Genomic DNA, 10,929 nt, shown 5'->3' with positions numbered 1-10,929 from the left:
AGATCAATAATGGTAGATTCAGAACAGCAGACTTGTCTTCTGCAATGATTAAACAAGGCCTATGTTACAGTATCAGCCATATACACCTCTATATGTTATTTCATAAACTTTAGCAGACATTTTACATTTTAAAAACATTGAAAACAAGTCAGAAAAATCAATTATATCCTCTCAAGGAGGATAATCTCTGAATTTTTTCACCTAATCATAATGATTTGTTACCAAGTTTTCACAGAATCAAGTAACTTGTTACTCAAATGTGCACTATGCAAAAGAATATCACCACCTAGTTTAAAGTCCTTATTAAAGACTTTCAGAGCACAGTAATTTATATTTTAGAAGTAAATTTGGGTGGATGTGACTTTTCACCAAATTTTATGCAATGGTAACAGGACAAAGCATTTGTGCACTCAGCAACATTTCTTCTGAAGGAGAGGGCAGAACTGTTGCCTAATCGTTATAATGGGAAATTAGAAAACAGGGCCCCTGGGCTCTGTTCACAGCTTTGGTATTGACTGTCTTGGAAGAGTCACAAACCTCTTTATCACTCTGTTTATCCATACATAAAATGGGGATAACATTTGTATCTCTCTCACGGTGGTGTGATGCTTCCCTTGTTCAGACTTATGAAGTAGTCTGAAATTCTCTGATGAAAGTTACTAGTTAAATACAAAATAGTCTATAACAAAGTAATAACAAAACAACTCAGTTTGTTAAATTTAACAGCTACATTACATTCCAGCTAATCCTGCATATGATTTTTTTGATTTCAAATATTATTTCCTCTGGATAGTAGCAAGAAAAAAAAAATCTGTCTGGGGATTGGTCCTGCTTTGAGCAGGGGGTTGGACTAGATGACCTCCTGAGGTCCCTTCTAACCCTGATATTCTATGATTCTATGAAGAAAATCCCTCATTTACAATGGAAACCATATTTTGATTTAAAAAATTCAGATGGGGTGCAACTTTCTTGACTTGTTTTGCTCCATATGAAACACATATGTCAAAGCCCCTAGATCTTGCAAGCTTTCATAGCTCAAGTTTCTATTTAAATCAATGGGAGTTTTATGTAAGATTCCTTTCAGGGTCAAGCCTTTTACCGGTACAACGGAACATGAAAGTATGTGATTACTAAAGCTTCAGTCCTGCAGTGTGCTCTGTGTGGGTGGGTCCCTGTGCCGGTATGGTGCCCCACTGACTTCAATGGGACTCTATTGGGTGCAGGGTTTCCACTTGCATGGAGCTCTTTGCTGTAAGGATTGGGCCTTTAGTTACAACATCTCTCCTATAGGTTCTATAGAGATATAACAATATGTACACCTTATCAAACAGCAAGATGATGTTATTCAATCTACCTACTTTAGGACCCTACCTTGCTTTCACTGACTTCAGGATGGGACCTTAGATATTTGAAATTGTATAGATTATGGTCAGATGTTGACTTTTTTTTTATATGACATACCTGTGCCCACATACATTTTCACATAAATATTGAAATTCTATTGAACACTACATTGGTGCAATCTTTACAATATTTTTTTCAATATTTATATATTACTTAATTTATCTCAAAAAAGCAGTTAGTCAGGGCTGTGGCTCAAATTCAGCAAGTCAATGGGACAACTCACATGTTTAAAGTTAGGTACACATGCTTAAGTACCTTGCTGAACTGGGGCCATAGTGTGCAGTTGAGGATATCAATCCTAACTATTTCCCCTCTGTTAGATGAATAAGGAATAACAAAGGTCAGAAATCCTTTTGTAAAACCAAGAAACAGAGTGGGTCAAGTAGAAATAGCAATTTAGCTATTACAATAGTTGAATATTTGATCCATTTCATTAGTACTGATCTGTTCTATTTTGCAGCATCTGCACTGAAAGCAAGTTTCAATACTGAATTAAAGTTATCAACTGAAAATAGTTTTTCTTTCTTTTTTATTGAATAATAGCTATCTAGATAAGGCTATTTAGGAGTTGAAAAGTAAAGGCTACTGAAACATGACATTTACTTTATTTGGTCATTGCACTTCACTTTCAAATTACTATCTTTAGTCATCTGTGGACTCATTAACATTTAAAACTGATCAATAAATTAAGGCACTGACATAATTTCTTTACTTGCATTTTCCTCCTAACCCAAATTCAGATTCTCCAAAAGTCAAACTCCTTCACAGTTACCCAGGATACTTTCTTTTAGCCTAACCTTTCCTTTCTCTCTCTTTCTTTAAATGCCCAATTAACAAAAAAGCATAAGATTGGATAGGATTGGATGAGGATCAAGGGGGCGTGTGTTGGGAATGACATCAACTGAGACAATAAAAGGGCTTCTTAGTTACTTCCAAGTTCTATTTTAAAGTTACATTTAAGGGGTCCACTAGACCAATTCAGTAGTCTTTAAATATACTCAACATCAGAAGACAGTCAGCTGCTGACTTATCTGAAGCAGAAACCTGTTAAGACATTATTTGGTAAGTATGCCATATTTTCTTTTAGGATACACTAGATAAGTGATTTTAATAAATTATAATTCAGTTTGTGTATTTTGTTTTCTGATTAGGTTAAGCATAAAAATGGAATGAAAGTGAAAATCTGCTGTTTTTAAGATTGTTAACTGAATCAGCTTTTTAAAATTCAGTTAAATGAATAAAATTCACCTATGATGGTGGATTAAAGAAATAACTCAAAGTGAATTCAACCACTGGATTTAAAATAGTGAGTTAGATACTGTGCTTGGAGCATATTCATGCTATGATGTAAAACATGGTACTGTAAATGCTTTTCTGACCTACAGTAAAACTGTAAAAATCAAACAGGAAAGTAACTGTAAAAATGGCATTGTAGGATTCTATATGTATTCTGCCTCAGTTACTCCACATCAAATTTGCTTGGTTTACAACTCAAAAGATGTTTTTCTAGCTATCATCACTAAGAACTCAAATTGGAATCTGAAATTCAAAGTTATTTCTGCCTTTCAAAGTTATTTCTGCCATCACCAGTACTAAATATTCTGCAATTATAATTCAACTGACAATTTTGTTGATGTGCAAATCAAAATAAAATCCATCTCTCTTCCATAGCTATTTGACCTATGCAGTAATAGAAACTGTAAAAACTTGGGGCCCAATTCTGATTTTTCTTACATCAGGTTATATAGGGACTAACAACACCGACCTCAGTAGTTATGCCAATGTAAAGCTGCCATAAGAGAACCAAGGTTCTTGGTTCTATCAGCAAAATCAGCAAAGTTTAATGACACAAAAGAAGCAGACAAAATCTAATACTTTGCAATTTACATAGCTGTATACAGGTATTTCAAGAACCTTTACAAATATCTCCATGAGACAGAAATTAATAATAAATAATACTACTTTGCAACTAAATACTGCTTTGCATCCAAAGATATCAAAATGGTGGGTATTATTATGCGCATGGTAATATGGGGTAACCGAGGCATACAGCGGTTAAGAGACTTGCCCAAGATTATACTGCAAGTCATTATAAAAATTAGGAATATAATCCAGTTCTTCTGATACCTAAATTCCTTGTTGTAACCACTACATGTGAAAGACATTTTTACACAATCTCTTTTCTGACTATACACATGTTCAACACTTTTCTCTGTACCTAACCCTAACTGTTCCCCTACTTTAATTGGTTTGAAATTATTTGAAATATAGATTTACAAATTTCCTTCTTTTTATCCTTACAGTTAACATGATTTCTGTCAAAGATATGGCTAAGACTGCAGTCGTTGTATATGCAATTTGTTTCTTTGCAAAATCTGATGGAAGACCAGCGACGTAAGTATATTGCTATACGTTTTTTGAATTTGGGGATATTTTTACTAATATTCTTTACTTTCATCTTGACTGATTACCTGCCTATCATCATCTGAAATCTGGCATCAAGTACAAGAATTAAAATAAACAATGCCAGCGGCCAAACAATATTAGCACAAAACTAGACCATTTCCTTCTTCTAACCCTCCTCCCTCTAATAAATCCACCACCAATTAAATATCACTACTTCCCCTCCCACCAGCAGACAGTATATCCCCTGGGTAAAAATCCAGGTCGAATAAATGTGCTTGCACTGCCTCCCAAAATCCCAAACTTGGGCTTTAGTGGAGATCAAGAATTCAAGGAAAGGCCATTATGAGATTGTTACTTTGTTCACCCTTCATACAGGAAGAGGTCAGTGAGTGAGATGCAACTGATGCACAATCTTGGGGAGCACCTGCACACTGTGGAGAGACAGGATTGGCTTCAGCTGAAACTGCAGGATGTGCACAGTGCCCCCGAGGCACTGGTGGATGCTAGAACCCAGAGGCCCCGAAAGAAGGATGATATTGTTCTGGGAGAGATCAGAAGTCGGAGGCTGCTCCCTGAGCGTTTGCAGGCAGCAATGCAGAAGAAACCTATTGTTCTGGACAAAGCTTACATGGACAACATACTCTTCAAAACAAAGTCCCAGTGAAAGAGGCATAGCATTGTATCTGTCCAAGTAAGCACATGTCTGTAAGTCACCAAGCAACTAGGGCATTTTATTATTATTTATTATTTGTATTACATTAGTTTCTAGAGGCCCCAACCAAGACTGCAGCTCCATTCAGCTAGGTCCTTTACAAACATAGATTAAGAGATTGTCCCTATCCACCCTCTCAAATGTTGATAATTTTTGAATATCTAATTCAATCGCTAATGGGTCCCATTTATTTCCATTGTTTAAAAAAATAATGTATGTTTAAAAAACCAAACAAGCAGGAGGTTTAAATATAAATAGTTACAAAAAAGGCAGAGTTAAAATAATTTAAGACCAGCTTCTACCACTCTTACTCACATTGAATAGTATCTTAACCCAATGGAATCCTCACAGAATAAATTACTAATCAACCTAAGTGAGGATGGCAGAATCTGACCCCATAATAAAAAGGGCACCACCAGTTCTATAGGGACTGAAACATGTGCTTCACTCTACACACAGTGACCAGTCCCATTGAGCCACTACTCACAAGGCATAAAGTTAAGTCACATTCGTTTACAAGATCAGGCCAAGATCTGGGAAGTGTTAATTACATATAAAAATAAAAAAGAGGACTTTAATTTAAAAAATATTAAAAAGTAAGGTAAAATATAAACATAGGAAAAACAAAGATTATAAATTATTAAAAGGAAAGGGCTAGAATTAAAACTAATTCTATAAACAATTGAAAAATCAAGGGTTAAATATAATATTAAAATAAGGGAAAGGTTTAATTACCCAACAAAGGCCAAAAGGATAGGATTTATAACATAAACAATAAAAGGAGATGTAGTGGCATGAATCTAGGTGTGAGGTTAGGTAACACAAAGTGGGAGTGAGGTATGGGTCAGAAAATTAAAATTAAAACCAAAATCGTACAAAATATTTTCATCCCCACTCTTGTCTGTAAATTATTCACTCTCTAAATTGTCTGTAAGTTATCGTAGGCCCCATATGTGAGTAACTTTATGCATGTAGGACTAATAATTCATATGGGTAATGTTACTCATGTGCATGCATAAGTATTTACAGGAATGGGGTAATAGATTCTAAAATCCTTGCAACAGGTTCCCATTAGCCTGTGGAAATCATTGCCACAATATACCACACAGGATGAGAGCTTAGCAGAATTCAAAAAAGGATTGGACATTTTTATGAATAACAAAAAGGTTTATAAGTTAAATTGTAAGGATAAAAAAGAATAGCAAAGAAAAAATCCTTAACCTGAATTTTGGAAGGGATATAAACCCTCATGCTTTGGAGCATAAACAAACTTCTGACTAATGGAGTTTAGGAAGAAACTTTTCCTATAGGTAATGTTTTCCATAATTGTCTGCTGTGGAGTTTATTACACCTTCCTCCAAAGCATCTATTACAGAGCACTATCAGAACCAGATACTGGACTAGATGAGATGAACTGTTGGTCTCAGTCAGCCTGGCTTTCCTCATGTTCCCTAGCCATTTTGCCAGCCATGGAAGTAAACATTTTCAACACCACCCACTCCCTGCAATGGCCGAGGGGAGGAGGGAAAAAAGGGCTGGCCAATCAATGAAGCAAATGGAAAACGGCCAGCCAGGCAAAGCATAGAGCAAAAGTTAAAGGCAGAGGGGGTCACAACAGCACAGCGCTCCCTGGAAGTTGGCACCGAGGGCGCCCCTAGAACCTGCCCTGTTCCCACATAATGTTTATTTGTCTGTTTGGTGTCTTCACACTTTGGGAAACCAGTGAACAAATAATAAATAATAATTTCAAAATATAAATTAAAATCTTCAGCAAATTAGAAATGTACTTGCAACTAGTGAACTGTATTTCATTATCTTGACTATACCTTTACTAATGTAAAGGCCCTGATGCTACAAACAGATGATGCACTAATGCAGACCCTGCACCTGCACAAAGTCCCATTACAGTGAATGGTACGTGATGGGTGTTTAGGGTTCTATGATAGTACATCTATTTGTGGGACTGGGGCCTTAAAGTGCACCTTCTATTTATTCTTTTGTTGTATGTTTGTGCATAACTTATAAAGGAATAAAATTGCATTTTTGTACCTATGTCTCGCTTATGTATCACCAAATAAAATGGACCAAAAGCTCTTGGACATTATTATAAAGCATAATGAACTCTGATTTTCCTGTCAGTATTTATATTGGTAAATGCGCGGATAAGATGATGGTGTAGGGAGGCAGGTTTTAGGTTTATTAGGAACTGGGGAACCTTTTGTGAAAGGGGGAACGTATACAGTATAAACCAAAACAGAATCAGACTGTTGGCATAAAAAATTAAAAAGGTTGTAGAAGATTTTTTTAAACTAAGAGCTGGGGGAAAGCTGACAGGTGCGAAGGAGCACATGGTTTGGGTGGAGACATCCTTTAGGGATGAATCTATTAAAGGGGGAACTCTGTATCCTAGTAAAGAGGATAGGAAAGAAGTTGGTAAAGTAAAGGTGGGAGGAACACTCAAACATAAATCCTATTTAAATATAACACATGATGGGAAGCAACTGAATATGGATAAAATATATAAGTGCTTATATACAAATGTTAGAAGTCTAAATACTAAAATGGATGATGGGTGAACTAGAGTGCCTCGTATTAAATGAGGATATTGATATAATAGGCATCGTGGAAACTTGGTGGAATAAGGATAATCAATGAGACACAGCAATACCAGAGTACAAAATATACAAGAATGACAGAGTAAATTGTGCTGGTGGGGGAGTGGCACTATATATGAAAGAAAGCATATAGTCAAATAAAGTAAAAATCTTAAATGAATCAAACTGTACCATAGACTCTTTATGGACAGAAATTCCATGCTTGAACAATAAGAGTATAGCAGTAGGAATATACTACTGACCACCTGACCAGGATAGTGACGGGACTGAAATGCTCAGGGAGAGTAGAGAGGCTACAAAGGCAGAAAACATAATAATAATGTGGGATTCCAACTATCCTCAGGGAGGGATGCAGAGATAAAATTTCTAGAAACCATAAATGACTGCTTCTTGGAGCACCTTGTCCTGGGACCCACAAGGGGAAGAGGCAATTCTTGATTTAGTCCTACATGGGGCACAGGATCTGGTCCAAGAGGTGAATATAGCTGAACCGCTCAGTAATAGCAACCATAATGTAATTAAGTTTAATATCCGTGTAGGGAGAAAAATGCCAAAGAAACCCATCACAGTAGTAACTTCACAAAGGGCAACTATATAAAAATGAGGAGGCTAGTTAAACAGAAATTAAAAGGAGCAGTCACAAGGGTAAAAGGCTTGCAAACAGCATGGAAACTATTTAACAGAAGCTTAAACAAAATGTACACCCCAAATAAAAAAACAGTAAGAGGACCGAAAAAATGCCACCATGGATAAACAGATAAGTAAAAGAGGCAAAAAAGCATCCTTTAAAAATTGGAAGTCAAATCTTAGTGAGGAAAATAGAAAGGAGTATAAACGCTGTCAAGTCAAGTGTAAAAGTATAAGAAGACAGGCCAAGAAAAAATTTGAAGATCAACTAGCTAAGGACACAAAAACTAACAGCTATTTTTTTTAAAGTACATCAGAAGCAGGAAGCCTGTGAAACAGTCAGTGGGGCCACTGGACGATCAAAGTGCGAAAGGAGCACTCAAGTAAGAGAAGACTGTTGGGGGGGGGGGGGGGACGGGAGAAGGGGATTCTTTGCATCAGTCTTCACTGCAGAGGATATGGAGGAGATCCCCATACCTGATCCATTCTTTTTAGGTGACAAATCTGACAAACTGTCCCAGATTGAAGTGTAAATAGAGGAGGTTTTGAAACAAATTAATAAATCACCAGTATCAAATGGTATTCCTCCAAGGGTTCTGAAGGCATTCAAATATGCAGAACTACTAACTGCTTCCCACCACTTAAATCAGCCTCTGTAAAAGATGACTGTAGGGTAGCTAAGGTAATGCCGATTTAAAAAAAAAAAGTCTCCAGAGGCGATCGTGGCAACTACAAGCCAGTAAGCCTAACTTTAGTGCCAAGCGAATTGGTTGAAAGTGTAAAATTATCAGACACACAGATAAAGATGATATGTTGGGGAAGAGTCAACATGGCTTTTGTAAAGGGAAATCATACCTCATCAATCTATTAGAATTCTTTGAAGATGTCAACAAGCAGGTGGACAAGGGTAAGCCAGTTGATACAGTGTACTTGGACTTTCAGAAAGCTTTTAATAAGATCCATTACCAAAAGCTCTTAAGCAAAGTAAGCAGTCATGGGATAAGATAGAGGGTCCTCTCATGAATCAGTAACTGATTAAAAGATAGGAAACAAGGAGTAGGAATAAATAGTCAGTTTTTACAATGGAGAGAGGTAAGTAGCGGGATCCTCCCAGGATCCGGACTGGGACCTGTGTTATTCAAAATATTCCTAAATGATCTGGAAAAAGGGGTAAACAGTGAGGTGACAAAATCTGCAGACGATACAAAATTAATCAAGACAGTTAAGTCCAAAGCTGACTGCAAAGAGTTATAAAGGGATCTCACAAAACTGGGTGACTGGGTAACCAAATGATAGATGAAATTCTGTGTTGATAAGTGCAAGTAATGTGCATTGGAAAAAAATAATCCCAACTATACATACAAAATGATGGGATCTAAATTAGCTGTTACCACTCAAGAAAGAGATCTTGGAATCATCATAGATAGTTCTCTGAAAACATTCATTCAATGTGCAGTGGCAGTCAAAAAAGCTGACAGAATGTTAGGAATCATTAAGAAAGAGAGATAATAAAACAGAAAATATCATAATGCCACTATGTAAATCTATGGTACACCCATAATTTGAATACCGTGTGTAGTTCTGGTCATCACATCTCAAAAAAGATATGTTAGAATGGAAAAGATGCAGAGAAGGGCAACGAAAATGATTGGTGTATGGAACAGCTTCTATACAAGGAGAAGTTAAAATGACTGGGACTGTTCAATTTAGAAAAGAGACGACTAAGGAGGGAATATAATAGAGATCTATACAATCATGAACAGTGTGAAGAAAGTGAATAAGGAAGTGTTATTTACACTTTTTCATAACACAAGAACGAGGGATCACCCAAAGAAATTAATAGGCAGCAGGTTTAAAACAACTGGAAGTACTTCTTCATACAATGCTCAGTCATCCAGTGGAACGCATTGCCAAGGGGATATTGTGAAGGCCAAAAGTATAAATGGGTTCAAAAATCAATTAGGTAAATTCATGGAGGATAAATCCATCAATGGCTATTACCCAAGATGACCAGGAATGCAATACCATGCTCGAGGCCTCTCCCATGGAGAGCGTGTAGAATCACACTCCTAATTTTGACACTACTATGCTGCCTGCAGGCAGAAAGGAAATACTGTATCCTGAATTTATTATATAAATATTCCATACATGAATCACTACTGAATTATTATTGAAACAATGGGCACAATTAAATCAGCAATCATGGAAGATGCTGATTCCTGCCAGCCCTAAAGAGGTTATGAATACTCCCAAAAAAGAAATTTCAAAAGCTGTGCAGAACTAATATCACAATGATTGTTTTACTTTCAGGGGAAGCAGAACAATAGTACAGCAATGAAAGCATGCAAAATATACTCCAATAAAAACTGAAGAAATTGTAAAGTCAGTTGAGAAAACAATTATTGTTTTCGCTGCTGTTGGCCTTGTCTCCTCTAAATACTGCTGTTGAATATTGCTGAGACTGCTGTTAAACAGCATGTAACATTTGACTCCTTGCCTAGGTAGCACATTCTTGATTCTAATTACTTTGTCTTTTGTGCTGGCTTTGTTGGCATTTTATTGTCCTAATGATGGATTTCCAGAATAGTCTGGTTTACCTCTCTATTGTTAAAGGACAGAAAGAGGGCTGGTCTACACTGTGGGGGGGGATCGACGGCTGCGGCTCCCCTGTCGACTGCGCTACCGCCGCTCGCTCTGGTGGAGTTCCGGAGTTGACGGTGAGCGCGTTCGGGGATCGATATATCGCGTCTTAACGAGACGCGATATATCGATCCCGGATAAATTGATTGCTACCTGCCGATACGGATGGTAGTGAAGACATACCCAGAGAGAGCTCATTTAACTGAATCACATTTTGCTGCATGCAGTAGTTAAGCTTCCAGTTTCTCATATGCCATTTAATGTTATAAGGGAGAATAGCTTCATGCACATATCTCATGTAAAGTTTAAGACTTATTTGTTGATGATTCCCTATCGGAAAAGGTTAGTTCCAAAAACTCAGCCCTGATAATGCATTAGGCAAGGCCAGAGATATAAACTCACTGAAACTTCAGAGCAAACTTTAAAGAGCATACCAGGCAAAGATTATATTGAGTTTCAATCTCTGAAATCAGAGCTAATTTGGTGAACTTTCTCCACTAGTTTGACATCATCCTTTGCTAGCAA

General features: G+C 36.9%; 1 protein-coding gene across 1 annotated transcript; it reads left to right on the top strand.

The window, feature by feature from the left end:
* Positions 1-3,712: 3,712 nt before the first annotated feature.
* PTH (parathyroid hormone) lies at positions 3,713-4,474 on the top strand. The gene is made up of 2 exons (XM_024213534.1): positions 3,713-3,798; positions 4,186-4,474. The coding sequence occupies exons 1-2, from the start codon at positions 3,713-3,715 to the stop codon at positions 4,472-4,474; spliced, it is 375 nt and encodes a 124-aa protein (XP_024069302.1).
* The last annotated feature ends 6,455 nt before the right edge of the window (positions 4,475-10,929 follow it).

This window comes from Terrapene carolina, unplaced genomic scaffold (assembly GCF_002925995.2).
Source record: "Terrapene carolina triunguis isolate 2854851 unplaced genomic scaffold, T_m_triunguis-2.0 Scaffold96, whole genome shotgun sequence".
Classification (NCBI taxonomy): Eukaryota; Metazoa; Chordata; order Testudines; family Emydidae; genus Terrapene; species Terrapene triunguis.
Note: the sequence above shows the minus strand (reverse complement) of the source record. Positions and strands in the feature narration are given on the sequence as shown.